Raw genomic sequence first — 15,351 nt, forward strand, 5'->3', positions numbered from 1 at the left:
AAGGAGTCTCGTGGTCTTAGATTAAAATGAGTTTTTATTGGAGATCAGCCAGTTTCAAGGAGCGTAGGATTTATTGGAGCGGATGCTGGCTGCTGGCCACCCGCCTCTACCTTTCCATTCCTCTTTCTTTTTGCTTTCTTGTTTGGTTTGGGTTTTTTTCCCCCCTCTCTTCCCTTCTTGATTTGTCTCTTTCACCTAAGGAGATGGATGGGTGTCTCCCATGTTGCAATCATGACTTTTTTTTTTTCCAACTCTTGTTTTTTCTAACAGGAGCCAGGTAAGGCAGGCATGAGGCTGCACCATCACCGTGTCTGCACCAAAATAACTCCCTGGATGCTCTGGGTGCGCTTTCCTGCTCTCCCCTGAGCATCCCCTCTGTGTGCCAGGCTGATCTGTACTTGCTGATGTGTGGGGCTCTAATATTTAGTCTTGCAGGAGACCTGCTCTGTGAGGCTGGGGAGAGGAGGGGCAGCATGTGCCTCACTCTGCAGCACCTGGCTTGGGGCACCCACGGGGCTTGCAGCATCCCAAAGCCCTGTGAGGAGCAGGGGACCAGGCGATAGAGTGGGCCAGTAGTCAGGGATGAGGCAGGGGAGTGGAATCAGACTGTTTTGGGTTTTTTTGAGCTGGGGTGAAACACAAATTGGGATCACTTAACATCAGAATAAACCAGGGTGTTTAGGTTAAGCTCTGCATGAATTTGGATGGGGCAGGTCCAGGCAGAGCTGAGGTTGGGTCCTGGTCCTCACCCCTGCAGAGATGTTAGGGAACAAGGATGCCCTGTGGAGCTCCAGGGTCTCCCTGGGAGAGGTGCAGGCACCTCTTTTTTTTGCTGCTTGAATTTGCATGTGGGAATTCAAAGATGAGTTAGGCTGGGAGAAACTGGCCAAAACTCCCTGTGGAGGCTGCATGTGCTCCTGCCCCTCCGCAGCCCCATCCTGGGGGCCAGAGCACTCAGGTTTCTCCACTCTGCACAGTTGTGCTCAAAAATACTGAAATACCATATCTGTGGGTGTTTTCTCTTGAATGGCTTTTTTTCTAGGTTTTCCTTCCAAACTCAGTGACACTAGAAAACCCTCCATGAATCGGAGTTTCTGTTCCTTGCGTGGTGCTTCCCTCTCCCTGTGCACGGAGCTGCCGTCCTGCTCCCTGCGCAGCCGCATCGCCATGCTCTGTCACAGCCATGCTGGGGGGTGACCCAGCTGCTGTCCCCACCCTGAGGAGCTCCGATGTCCTTCCATCCCCTCCAAGGAGTTGCTGCTTCAGCCAATAGCTCCAGCACTGCTTCCTGACCAGCTCCCTCTGCATAGCCATAAAAACCTTGAAAACTTAAGCTTGATTTTTGGCTCCTGGGGGAATGATGTCTGTCCAAGGACCCCGTGGTGGTGGCAGAGCAGTCCTTGGTGATGGGGCTCCCCTGGGAGATGCCCGGTGCAGAAGTGGGGAGCGGGTACTCTGTTCCTGTGCCAGCTCTGATATGTTGAGAAGATCCAGTGCAGGAGGAGGCACTGTTGGGCTCCATCTTCCAAAGCGATTTCTTGGAGGCAGACGCTGCAGTGCTCAGACCCGGTCCCCTGGCACCTCTTGGCTGGCGGTGCCGCCTGCTGCCTGTCATTCTGCCTGCCTTTTCCTGACTTTTAATAGCTCTTTTAAAAAAAAAAATAAAATCTCTGTGGTTTTGTAGGAGGAAAAACTCGATGAGGCGGGAGAGCGGGTTCTTCCCTCCTCTTTTTGCTGGGTTGTTTTGGGTTGTTCCCGGAGGGGTGCAGGCAGGATCCTTGGGAGAGGCAGCGTGAGGGGGAGAGCTGCTCCTTCCCTGCAGGCGAGCAGGTCTTCAGCCTGAAGCTGGGGAGAGAACCCTTGGGAGCTTATTGCCCTCAGATTCACAGCCACAGTTATCAGAGGTGCTGAGTTATCCTCTCAGACCTGATCTGAATCCCAAAGAGTTGCTGATGATCCCACAAGTTAGGAAAATTTGGCTCGAGACCTTGCATAAGGATGTTCTGGGAGGGGTACAAGGCTTTGTGTGCACAGGCCCTCCAGGCTGGTTTTGCAGCTTAACATCATCGTCAACTTTTGCTTAACAAGTTTGTTTTCCCTAGGGAACATTGCTGGAAACTTGTTTCACTCTTTTCATGTGTTTGAAATATTATTTAGCACTTTTTGAATCTTTTTCTCCACAGAGTGCTTGGGCTTTTATAGAAAAGCCCACCTGAAAACTAAATTAAATGATATTGCTGCAGCTGAGCTGGGGGGTTGGTGTAGAGAGGGGCTCCCTTGTTATTTACTGTGACAAAGCAGGGTGACAGCTTGCCTGGACCAGCATCTCAATTCAAACTGACCTTAAAGTGAGGATCAGAGGAAGGATTTAACAAGCGAAGCACAGTACTGATATGTGCCTGCCTCAATCCCATCCTCTGGTTTGAAGTCTCAACTGGAGGATGCCCTGGGGCTGATTCTACAGCTCCCATTTCGTGGGTGGTTCGGAAATGATTTTCTCTGTCATGATTTTTGGAGCAGATTTTTGCTGTGTAATACCAACATATGGACAGAGGTCAAAAATAACCCCAGCTGTGCTGATGATCTGTGATATTGCATCAGCCCTCTGGCTGCTGGGAGCAGTCCTGCATATCCCCCCCCTCCAGCTCTGGGACACAGCAGAGCTGGGATGCCCCTTCCTCTTCATCCCCATCTTTGACTTTGCTGACAGAAATTAAGCTAAGCTTTAAAAACTGGAATTTGGCAGTTTGCACAGCTCTTGCTGCAGCTCTGCTCTTGCCCTGGCTGGGAAAGGTGCTGGATCCTGGTGGAAGTTGAGTACCCAGTGGGGTGGGGGCTCAGGGGGACTCTGGTAGTGGTGGTGGATTAACAGCTCACAGGATTTAGGGACCCCGAAGTCCTTGCTCCATCTCCCTGGGAGGAGCTGTGCAGCCCCTTGCCCCCTGGATGCCTGGGAGCACCCCAGATGGATTGAGAGACCAGGGAGGTTGGTGACGTGCGGTGCGACTGTGTCCCGTGGGGTGGGTGGTGGCAGTGTGTGTGCAAGCTGTCACCCCCTTGTCACCCTTTTGTCACCAGCTGGCTGTCCCGCTGGCTTCTTGAGCTCCCTGTGGGCCAGTGCTGCTGGTGGGAGCACCCAGGCAGGGCTGTGCTGCCATTTTACTGGGGTGCATTTAAAAAAAAGACCAAAAAGCCTCACTGAAAACCAAAAACATCCCCTGCAAAAAACCCTGTAACCCTCAGCCACCTCTCTGTGAGGAGCAGCCTGCTCTTGTCCAGGCTGGGGGATGCTCTGGTGCAGGATGCAGCACCCCAACACAGGGACAAGTGCCTCTGCTTCTCTTGCATTAAAAAAACCCTAACTCGTACTGTGGTCTTGAAGCTGAAGCTGGGACCAGTCATTTATGGGGGAGGATTATATAATTAGCACAAAAGGGAGCAGTGGGAGCCTGCTTTTTCCGAGGCAGCAACACTTGGAAGAAAATTAAGGGGCGGGGGGGGAAATAGTGCATGGGGGAAACCCTGTCAGATGAGTGATGCACGGGTGGATTGCCACCCATTCATGTCTGTGGTTCCAAATGACCTTAATGGACATTCTCAGTCTTTCAAAGGAACTTGTCAGTGGTTTAATTTTAGTCTTAATCTCTTTATTTTGATCCTCTGGCTGCTTGTTTTTAAAGGGAGGGGAGGAAGAAGGGTCTGTGTTCGTTAATGAGAGCCTGGCAGAGGTGGCTCTAGGGAGATGTCCTCGGGTGTGGGGCAGGTCATGCTGCCGTTGCCTGGACCAAATGGAGCTGATCTTGTTAGTGCAGAAATAATTTTGCTAGGGGAAATAAGAGAAAGAAAAAAACCAAAAAGGAATGAGGCCTTCTCCTCTGTCAGTGAAATGCATCTGTGATTGATTCCAAGAAAACAAATTGTTATAGTTTTATTTCATTCTGAATATCTGCCTGAGGGACCAGGAGGGCCAGGTGGCCACGTGTTATCGGCGACACGGTGGAAATTTTGCTTTTTGATGATCTCTTTCCCCTGTCCTGGCTCCTATCCCTGCAGGATGCACTGGAGGATGTGCTGTGGTACCCAGCACTCTGTCTTCTCAGCTGATGCTGTGATCCCCTGGGTGTTTTGGGGTCACTCCAGGCACAGCCTGCAAATGCTCGGGGCAGTGAATGGATGCCCCCCACGATTCCCCGCTGCCTTCGTTAGGCTTTTCTTCATGCTGCTTGCTGGGAGCTGATGGGTGGGGAAAAAAAGCGTGTGAATTCGTTTAAATTAACCGGCGGTGAAAGCTATTAATAATTAAGCGCATACTGTCAGGAAAACAATGGTAGACTTGAATAAATGGCCTAGCTTTGTTACTTACAGCTTCTGTCCTTATTAAAATGAAAGGGATATTAATAATCCCCTTGCCTTTGGTGATGGGGAGGGTTTACCAAGGCAGCTTCCTGGCCCCGCTGCCGTGTCGTGTGGCTCTGGGAGCTGCCACAAAGAGTCAGGGCTCCTGCGTCCCCCTCCTGCCCGCCTGGGATGGAGCTTGTGGGGCAGGGAAGGGTGCTGCCTTTGGGATCCCCTTTGGGATTTTTCATCCTGCCTTCCCTGTAAGTACGGCTTCGGGGTTGCACTGGCACAAGCGCCGGGACTCCTGATTTTGTTGGTGGTGATTTTGGGTGATGGGCGGTGGGGTACCAGCAGCTGCTGATGGTGGGGAGCTGGCTCTGGGGCTGACATCCCGAGAGCCATGGTGCTGCTGCTGCTCGTTAAGCCGACGAGCGCTTTTTTTTCCCCCCCCCGCAAATGCCTGCTGAGCACAGTTTAAACTCGGCGACAACTGCGTGGTAAATGATACGAGGCGATGGGAATGGAAATTAAACGGCTGGGGCCCGGCTGGGGAGGGGAGTATTGACACAGCCGAAGCTGTGAGCATTAAAGGAAAGCAGGCAGAGTCTCTGGTGGCATTGAAGCCATTACCGGCCCTGGCATCCTGGGGGGGACCAGCTTATCCTGGAGACAGTGGGTCTGATCCTTCCCTCCTTGCCCAGCAGTCAGGTCCCATTTTGGTGTCCTGCTGCTGCCTAAACAGACATCCAACACTGACTCCATCCCATGCCCATCGCTCCTGTCCTGCATGTCCCTGTGGGCCGGCAGGGACTGGCACCACTAGGGCTGGGTTATGCGCATCTTTGCAGTCCCACATACTCCGCTTTCTCCACCCCTGCCTGCAAAGCTCAGGAAATTCGGAACAGGGGGATTACTCCTCGCTCTCCCCCATTCTCCCTCCCGCCGCAGGCTCCTACCTGATGGTGAACTCCTCGCAGCACACCCCGGGCCAGAAAGCTCACCTGCTTTTCCAGGCGCTGAGCGAGAATGACACCCACTGCCTCCAGTTCAGCTACTTCATGTACAGCCGGGACGGCCACAGCCCCGGCACCCTCAGCGCCTACGTCCGGGTGACGGGGGGCCCGGTGGGCAGCGCTGTCTGGAACGCCTCCGGCTCCCACGGCCGGCAGTGGCACCAGGCAGAGCTGGCTGTCAGCTTGTTCTGGCCCAGCGAGTACCAGGTGAGTCCCAGCAGACCCCCTCCTGCCCTTTGCATGGTGTGGACCCCCTGTTGTGTCCCCCAAACCCCCCAGCAATAGGTGACCCCTCTGTTTGGTGCCGCAGGTCCTCTTCGAGGCAGTGGTCTCCAGCGAGCGCAGGGGTTATCTTGGCTTGGATGACATTTTGCTCTTGAACTATCCGTGCTGTGAGTGTCAGGGGATGGGACACGAGGGTGGGTGGCAGTGTGGGGGGGTGGGTGCAGCAGGGTTTGGAGCTGTTGGGATGGTCCTGGTGACAGCTGATGGACTAGTTCCAGGGTGCAGCCCAGTGGCATCTGGGTGCCCTGTTGTCACCTGGGCTGGTGGAGCTCCAGCTCCTGGGTACCCCTGGGGCTCCTTTTTCCATCCCCATCACCACCAGCTCCAACATTGCTTCAGTTTCTATAAAACCTTGGAGAAGCACAGACCGAACATATGGCCTGAGTGTCACTATCAAGAAGGGCCACCTGGTCTGGTGGGGACCTGAATTCCCAGGCTGTCCCAACACATTGGCTGTTGGAGTTCACCCCTTATTTCTTCCAGGCTGGGACAGGAGATCTGCCCTCCTCTGTCAAGCCCCGTAACCTGTATCTGGCACCAGCACTGGGGGATGCTGGAGGGGGAAGGCTGCATCCGCCCCCCCCGGACATTGGCTGGTGTGCTGGGACAAATCCCTGGGCTAGGGATCCTGGCTGAGCCTTGAGGATGGGAACTGAGCCCATCTGGAGCTGGGCTCCAGCATCCCAGGTGGGTTTTGGGGCTGCAGTAGGGATTTTTTTGCAGCAGTACCAATGCTTGTGTCCTTCGGCAGCAAAAGCACCTCATTTCTCCCGCCTGGGTGACGTGGAGGTCAACGCGGGGCAGAACGCCACCTTCCAGTGCGTGGCTGCTGGCAAGGCCGCCGAGGCCGAGAGGTTCCTCATGCAGGTGAGCAACGGCGGTGGTGAAACCATCAACCCCCAGCACTGCCTCTGCAATGCCTCCCCTTTGGGAGAAAACCCTGATGGGCTCAGGGGGAGAAGGGCAGTCCTCCCCGCCCTGTTCAGCAGACATCATTTGGGGACACGTTTGGTGGCTCTGGATGTCACCCTGTGCCTCCTGGTGACATCTCATCTCTCCCTGTGGGGCAGAGGCAGAGCGGCGAGGTGGTCCCCGCTGCCTCGGTGAAGCACATCAGCCACCGGCGCTTCCTGGCCACCTTCCAGCTGGACGAGGTGTCCAAGGAGGAGCAGGATCTCTACCGCTGCGTCACCCAGTCCGGCCGCGGCTCGGGCGTCTCCAATTTTGCCGAGCTCATCGTGAAAGGTGGGTGACTTGCTGTTGCTTGCCAGGTTTCTGGGTCATGGACAGGCTATTTCTGCTGCACTGTTTGAAGATGGGGATGCTTGGGGCAGTGGGATCACAGTTCTCACTGCGAATGAGTTGCTACACACAGACAGTTCAGTATAAAACCAGGAAACTACCTTTCCCGGTGGCCTTAGATCATTTATTTTTGATTGCAGTAGGTTGGAATTAATTATGGTGATACTGCAGCACCATGCTGGGCAGTGTATCTTATAAAGATAATTAAGGTTTGATCAGATTAAACCCTATTGCAGCTGTTAAAACCTTACTAAAAGTGATGGAGGGCATATGCACAGGCTGAATTTTAAAGACTGGATGGTGCTCTCCCATGCTTTGGTGTTGACCTGAGTTTGTCCTGTGCCCTGCAGCACAAAGGTGGTGGGTTTGTGTGGGGAGAGGTGTTGTGAATGTCTTGACTGTAGCTAGTAAAAATTAAAATAAAATTGTGGTACCTGTGGCTGTGCCAGTGTTGGCCTGGCTGGGGATGCTGTGAAGCTGCTTCTGGAGGGGGATGCTCCACCTGCCCCTTCCTCACTCCCTTTCAGAGCCCCCCACGCCCATCGCACCCCCCCAGCTGCTCCGGGCCGGTTCCACCTACCTCATCATCCAGCTCAACACCAACTCCATCATCGGCGACGGCCCCATCGTGCGCAAGGAGATCGAGTACCGCATGACCTCGGGGCCCTGGTCGGAGGTTCACGCCGTCAACATGCAGACCTACAAGCTCTGGCACTTGGATCCGGACACAGAGTACGAGATCAGCGTCCTGCTCACCCGGCCCGGCGAGGGAGGCACTGGCAAACCAGGGCCCCCCCTCATCAGCCGCACCAAGTGTGCAGGTGGGTCCCACAGTGTGCCCTGGGCAGGGTCCCCTGACACCCCAGGTGGCCCTGGGCAGGGAGTGCTGCTGGGGCTGGATGGGTGCTGAGGGCATTTGCAGGTGCAGTCCAGGAGCCTGAAGCATCACTACTCTGATGGATTCACCTTTAATTGACTTTTTAGCAGGTGTACACAGGATCTCAGGACGGAATGCTGATTAACCCCCATCGTGATCATGGCTGAGGGTAGCAGGGTGTAGGGGCGAGGCCAGATCCTGAACCAGCCTTATCAGCTGGCACAGAGGGGCTTGATATCCATCCAGCCTGAAAATACTCTGATGGACGGTGGGTTTTTGCTGTCAGCAGCAGCTGGGCACAAGCTCAGTGCAGGAAAGCGCAGATAGAGGATGCACAGGGTTAGCAGCTGCCTCGTGGCTGGTTTCCATCCCTGGAGCTGGGCAAAAGCCGGCAGGAGACGGCTGCGCCTCATCTGCTGGGACTGCAGGCTCAGGGCCAGACCCAGCTCAGGGCATCCCTAAATCTCAGGCCTAGTGTCCCTGAGGATGAGCCCCCTTGGCTGTCCCTGGCAAAGTTCCCATCTCGTTCCCTCCTCAGAGGGAGCTGTAGATTATTCTCCAGTGCCTGGTTTTGAGCAGTTGGTGCCTTTAAAAATATTTATTCTAAAACTGTTAATCCTCTGCCACACCGAGGGGGTGATGGCTTTGGCTGGGGGGTCGGGCTGCTTTCTTGTGCATGGTGATGATCTCGGGGTAATTCACAGTAACCCCATCCCTGCCAGAGGCCCCTCGGGGTGTCCCCAGGGAAGGGGAGAGCTGGAGTTTCTCTCTGCCAAAATATGCCAACAGAGCCCACGGTGCAACTCTGCTGCTGGTCTCGGTGTGGGGGGAGGAATTCTGCAGCACCGTGGGGCTGCAGGGGAGCCTGGCCTGTTTCCCTCAGGGGAGTCTGACCTCGCATCCCTATGGGGGGGTGACCCAGGTTGGGGGACAGCCCCGGCTGTGGGGGCCTGGGACTTGGGGTGCTGGCAGCGTTTCAGACACTCCATGGCAACCGCCTTCCTGCTGCCGCCGATAACTGCCGGTAATTGAGCAAAGTGAAGGCAGCGAGACGGCACAGGATCGTCAAGTCGTGTTCACCCCGAGACGTGGCACCACGATGCTGGGCTGGGACCCTGCACAAAAAAACCCCAAACAAAAAACAACACCTACCCCAACAAAAGTGAAGGTCTGAGTGGGGAGCATCACCTCACAGACAGGGATCTCTGGGGTCATCCTCCTGACACAGGGCAGGAGTGGAGCAGGACTTGGGGTGTCCCCCGTGGCTGTGGGACCCCCGCAAGCAGGGTCAGCTTCAGAGATGGGTGTGCTCAGGCACGGGATGACCCTGATACCACAGCGAGGGGCTGGCAGTTGCTTTTCATCCCAGATTAATTTTCAGAGGTGCTGTGAGAAAGCCCAGGTTTTGTATTACCTCGAAGATGCCGACAGCTGCTGTTTGACACTCAGCGCCCTGGATTTAATATCCTGTGGTTACCCCGTTCAGGCTTCCCCAGCTCTTCCCATGTGCTGTAACGATGTATTTTTCTCCCTGCTTTCCCCTGGGTCACGGTGGGTTTGCAGGTGATGACACAGCTGCCTTTTCTCCACCTGAAAGGCACCTCAGCACCTGGTCTGCCCAGCGCCACGTCTCCAGTGTTTTGCAGGATCCAACCTGTGAAGGGACCCTGGGAAAAGCTGCTGTGTAGACGCATCCTGCAGCCCCTGGCTCAAGGGGAGATTCCCCATGTGGCTACGTGCCACTGGCCATCACTGGACCTGGCTGCTGTACATCCCCCCAGGGCATCTAAATACACTAAAATAAAAAGGAGAGGGAAGGTTGGAGCCTGGCAGTCCTGCCTGGGGAGGTGTTGGGGGGCTCTGGAGGCTACAGGGAGAGATCCCTGTGCCCTTGGCCACCTGATGGCAGTGATGGTGGTGGGGATCACGGCTGAGGTTTGGCAGGTTTTAGCAGCTGGACGCAGCAGCAGGGTTGAGCTGGCGTCCCTGCAGCGTGGGGCCCTGTGCCTGCGGCCGTGCTCGCCCCCTCCGGAACCAGATGGGGTTTTACACAGTCCCAGGAGGGAGCATCTGCTCAGGTTGTGGAAGCCTCTTGCAACCCTGAGTTGGCCTGGCTACTCTGTGGTGCAAATCCCAAGGGAATTGCCTGGGGGATCAGCTCTGGGACGGAGGACAAAGACCCTCTTTCCCCCTTGGTGTCCTTCCCACCACCCTTGGCTTTGGAAGGGAGTTTACTGCCATTAACCCAAACGACCCGTGCACGGGTGCTGCTGACAGAGTTGCTCGGCTCCTTGTTAAATCTGACTTCTCCTGTTCATGCCAATTAGAGCTAATTAAACTCCTTCCTGCCGGTGGCACTTGGTCTCTGTCCTTTCAAGTGCCTGATGTGGGCTCAGTGAAAGTGTGAGGGTGGCCATCGTGCAGACACATTTATTTGGTTATTTGGGGCCTCTCGTGGCGCGGATGCTCCTGGTACCCACAGCGGCTCTGTGCTGGCCGGGGGAGCGGGGCTGGTACCGGCTTCACCTCTGTAGGGGAGGATGAGCCGAGGGGAGCTGCTGTCCCTGTGGTGTTGGTGGCTTTGAGACCCAGTGATGTCCCCAGCCCTGTCTGCAGGGCAGCAGCATCCTGTGCTGGGCTGGTCCCAGTTTTGGGGTCGGGGTTTTGGGGTTGCCCATCTTGTTCCTATGCTGTAAAAAGGGCTTTTCTTGGGATACACATAAACCTGTGAGATGTTTTCACAGAATCTTTCAGGTTGGAAAAGACCCTCAGGATCATCGAGTCCAACCGTCAGCCCAACTCTACAAAGTTCTCCCCTACCCCACATCCCCCACCATCTCACCCAAATGACCCTTAAACACCCCCAGGGATGGGGACTCCCCCCTCCTGGGCAGCCTGTTCCACTCTCTGACCACTCTTGCTGGGAAACATTTTTTCCTAATGTCCAGTCTTACCCTCCCCTGTTGCAGTTTGAAGCCGTTTCCCCTTGTTTTATTGCTAATTACCTAATTTCTGTCATTACTTGTCTCTTCCCATCCCTCTTCTCCCACAGAGCCCATGCGGGCCCCCAAAGGCCTGGCTTTCTCTGAAATCCAGTCCAGGCAGCTGACACTGCAGTGGGAGCCGCTGGGCTACAACCTGACCCGCTGTCACACCTACACTGTCTCGCTCTGCTACCGCTATTTTGTGGGTATTGGCCACAACCAAACCTTCCGGGAGTGTGTGAAGATGGAGCATAACGCCAACCGCTACACCATCAAAAACCTGCTGCCCTACAAGAACATCCACGTCAAGCTCATCCTCTCCAACCCCGAGGGTCGCAAGGAGGGCAAGGAGGTGATATTCCAGACGGATGAAGATGGTGAGTCTGCTCGGGGAGGTGCATCATCCCCAAAAATAGGACTCTGTGGCTGGTGAGCTGGTGGGGTGTCTCTTGTGGCACAGTGCACATCCGTGGCTCTCAGCCAGGGGCACGATGGGAATATCCCCTGCAGGGATCGTGCTAACTGCGGGGTGAAGAGGCTGTTGCAGGCTGAGGGAAGGCGAGGGAAAGGGGCGATGATTCTGGCTGGGGAAGGGGAGTGCTGGGGGCAGCTTGCGGGGATGAGGGGACTGGATGGGGATGCCGCTGCTCATCCTTTGAGCATTTCAGCTGTGCCCGGTCTGGTGGAGGGCGTGAGAGATGGATCCTCCCAGCACTAGTTGTCCTTAGTGTGGAAGTAAAGCCTAGCAGCAATAACTATAACAATTAAAGCTTTGCACATAGGTAACATCTTTTATCTGCTTGGTTGCTGATTAATTCGGCATTGCTACATTTCTGGGTGAGCGCTGTTAACCAGAGCCTGGTGCAGCTTTGCTCAGCTTCCCAGTGCTCTCCCCCAGTTAAGTTTGCTCTTGAGTTGGTTTGAGTTGTGCAAATGAGCTCTGCGGATGAGGGCATGTTGATAAGGTGTGTCTGGCCCTGATTATTTGCCAGCAACATCGCTCCTGGACAGCTGAGTTAAGTTTCTCTTCTCCCTGTCCTGGCTGTGCCCCGGGGTTGGGTCCCCGCTGCTGGCACCTGAGTGGGGCTGATGTCTTCACTGGAGGCTCCAGTGCTGCTCCAGGACTCCTGGGTTTGGCATCTCTTGCTCCTGCCCAGCCCTTCCCTGAGGATGTCCTGAAGCTGGGGCTACTGGGGAGGTCTCCCAGGTCTGACTTTACCCTGCACCGTGGTTCCCAGCTGTGACTCTCCATCACCAGAGGAGTTCTCAGGTCGTTTTGGGCTCCAGAGATCCAGCAAATGTGACCGGAGGTACAAGGCAGAGCTGGCTCCGTGTCTCTGATGCCACCCATCAGTGATGGGCCACATCCAGGGCTGGCAGCTCCTGCTAACGACTCCTCCTGCTTCTCACATATTCTTTGCTGCCCCATCAGCATCTCCTCTGCCTGCCGAGATGACTCGGCTGCTTTCAAAGGCAGCTGAAAGCTGCTGCTCTGATGCTGCTCCTGCAGCTGGTGGTGTGAGGGGGGCTCATCCTGGTCCATGGAGGGCAGCAGCAGTTGGGGCTTGTGTGGGGTGCAAGGAGCCGCTGCACCCCGGGCTGGGTGCTGAGTGCTGAGCGTGACTGGAGCATCCCTGGCTTTTGCAGAGTCACCAGTGCTTACTGTTAACCAGAAACGTAATTAATCTCCGAAGCACTTTTTAGCATCGATAATCAGCAGTTAAGGTGGATGAATTGATAATTGCAAGGGATCCAGCTGGCTCCAGACCCCCTGGACGGCCCCTGAGAAGTCTGCCATGAAATTCCCCTGCGTGGGACTCGCCTTGATTTGGGACCCACTGAAACGTGCAGCTTTGTGCGTGCGTTGCTCATTGCTCCCGTTTCCCAGGCTGGAAAACAAACGTCTGCAAAACTGGAGCAGAGACGAGAGGGTCTCTGGGTCCCCTTTTTATCTCTAAAGCCTAAATTCGGCACCTTTCACTGTCCCCAACCCTCAGCCTGCCCGGCCGGGGGCACCCAGCTTCATGCTCCTGATGGTTTATTTTCCGGCTATAATTGCTTCAGCTGTTCTCACTGTGCTGTGACTGCGCCAGCTGTTTTCTTATTGAATATTAATACAGGAGCTCCAGATGTCTTTTTGCTATACTGTAATCACTCCAGCTGCTTTCCCCTATGTCTTGATTAACTGGGGCTTGTGGCTTCCCCCTTGGATTGAACTTGGGGCCGCATATCTGTCTGGGCTCAGGTGAGATCCACTGATGGATGTCACCTATGGATATATTGCAGGTACTACACACGGGCTTGGCCCGGCATCTCCCTGCCTGCCCAGGAGGGCAGCGAGGATTTGAGCTCCTAGAACTGGGTGATGAGCAGCCGCCTGTGCAATTAAGCCGAGGTGGCGAAGGCTTGTTGATAATAGGACCCTTGACTGGGGTTTGTTTCAGCAGGAGGCCGGCTTTGGTTGCAGCATCCACTGGTGCAGCACTGGGGCTTGTGTCAGGGTAGGGGGGGGCCTGGTGTGGGCTGCGCAGATGCACACCCCCATCTCAAGTGGTAAACCCTAGTTTTGGGCTGGAAAACCCATTTCTGAGGCATTCAGAACGGCCAAACCAAGATGTTTTCAGCATCCCCTTTAGAGCCAAGGCATGGTCCTGCTGGCTCCTGGGTGCGGGCAGGACACCGAGAGAAAGGGCTGCTGGATCCATAGGTGGCCCAGCTGGTGTTTAAGTGCCCCTATAGATCCAGGGAAGGTCAGTGACCCACGGCTGGAGATTTTGGTCTTATGTCTGCATGAAACAATGAGACTTAATCCCAGACACCTGTGAAAATATCACTGCAGAGTGTTGGTGCTGTGGGGAGGTGTGTGCCAGGAGCCAGCTCTCTCCTTTGCAGTCAGGGTGCATGTGGTGCCAGCCAGAATAAATATATATAAATGCATAAATAAATAGAAATGATGTACGTGGATGACAGAAGAGTGTATGCACACCTGAGAGCTATCGTACACCTCTCCCAGTCTCAACCTGGTGCACACACAAGTGTGTGGTGCCTGTACTTAAATATGTAAATATATAGGCTCTATGTATATATAAAAATATCTATAGAGGTACACACATTCTTGCCCTAAAGGTTTCCGTAATTCTCCGTGAATTTAATAAGTGCCTTGTGTACATGTGTAAGACACGGTGCCTCTGATTAAATTAACTTGTAAATCAAGTGGAAATTGTTTATTTGCATGGCGGGATGCGTGCGGAAGGTGATCCCTCTCTCTCAGCCCCGTAATTAGATCTGAACAAAAAAGAAAAATAGAGGGGAAGAGCTGATGTCCCTCTGTAACAAGAGGGTGCATGTTTTGGGTTCTTAAGCCCGCAGTGGAGGATGCTGCTGGTGAATTGTGGTGTTTGCCAAGCCATCGCCTCTCCTGTCCTCCTTGCTGATCCCCCTGAGTCAATAAATCCATGGTAAAGAAGTGACTATTGATCCCAGTGTTGTCGATTGCTGTTATTATTTGCAGTTATTGTTGGTGGTGTTGGTGTTAATTAGAGGGGAAGGCTGGAGCATCTCAAGCCCATCTGCAGATGAGGCAGTTGTTGCTTGCCGGAGGGAGTGCTGGCAATGTCTTCTGAAGATGCTGGGGCTCTGGGGGGGGGATTTGGTTTCTAGGGGAAAAGGAACTTTTTTTTTTTTCCTTTCCTCACACTGGTGAGCTCGGCACATGGGCGCTTGCTGCTGTGCTGTCGGAAACTGGGTGCGGTGCCAGGAATGGTACCTGTAGGCTCTGTGGTGTGGGAACATCCCCACCATGGTAAAGTGTCACCAGTGGGCCCAGGAGTACAGTGGGAGTATCATGCATTGCCTTGGGGAGCATCTCCCTGGGGAGCCACCAGCCCTGTCTGGTGTCACATGCTGGAGCTGGGTGATGTGGCAGAGGGGACGGGGGGCCTCCATCATGGGGGAGCTGCTGCAGCCACCTGGAGGAGTTTTCCTAGAGGATTTCTCCTTCCAACCCAGTTTTTTGCTGCATCCGAGCACGTGCTTTTTCCTTCCCCAGTGCCTGGTGGCATTGCCTCGGAGTCCCTCACCTTCACCCCGCTGGAGGATATGATCTTTCTCAAGTGGGAGGAACCGGTGGAGCCCAACGGCCTCATCACGCAGTACGAGGTACGGCCTGGCCGGCTGCGGGACCCATGGGGGACCCACGGGGACATGGGGGGATCTGGGGCAACTGCTGCTTTCAGTTGTGGGGATTAAAGGTGGCTGCAGCATTACTGCGGCCCATGGGCCCCTTGTTTGGGGATCACAGAATCATTTCAGGTGAAAAAGCTCCTCCAGCCCAACCATGACCCTCACCCTGACCGTTCCCAACTCCCCCAGATCCCTCAGCGCTGGCTCAGCCCGACTCTTCAACCCCTCCAGGGATCCCGGGGACTCCCCCCCTGCCCTGGGCAGCCCATTCCAACGCCCAACAGCCCCTTCTGCACAGAAATCCTTCCTCAGAGCCAGCCTGACCCTGCCCTGGGCAGCTTGAGGCCATTCCCTCGGGGCCTGGCGCTGG

The 15,351-nt window shown here is 54.9% G+C and overlaps 1 protein-coding gene across 1 annotated transcript in view; it reads left to right on the plus strand.

The window, feature by feature from the left end:
- PTPRU (protein tyrosine phosphatase, receptor type U) overlaps positions 1-15,351 on the plus strand; it is a gene marked incomplete at its 5' end in the record, with an annotated part of 52,041 nt that overhangs the window by 2,394 nt on the left and 34,296 nt on the right. The window contains 7 exons of the mRNA XM_026863467.1: positions 5,287-5,558; positions 5,662-5,743; positions 6,388-6,503; positions 6,707-6,881; positions 7,466-7,759; positions 10,868-11,176; positions 14,848-15,036. Of these exons, the coding sequence (XP_026719268.1) occupies positions 5,287-5,558; positions 5,662-5,743; positions 6,388-6,503; positions 6,707-6,881; positions 7,466-7,759; positions 10,868-11,176; positions 14,848-15,036 (1,437 nt within the window). The remainder of the gene's footprint in view (positions 1-5,286; positions 5,559-5,661; positions 5,744-6,387; positions 6,504-6,706; positions 6,882-7,465; positions 7,760-10,867; positions 11,177-14,847; positions 15,037-15,351) is intronic.

This window comes from Athene cunicularia (genome assembly GCF_003259725.1).
Source record: "Athene cunicularia isolate RWA chromosome 23 unlocalized genomic scaffold, athCun1 chr23_part2, whole genome shotgun sequence".
Lineage (NCBI taxonomy): Eukaryota > Metazoa > Chordata > Aves > Strigiformes > Strigidae > Athene > Athene cunicularia.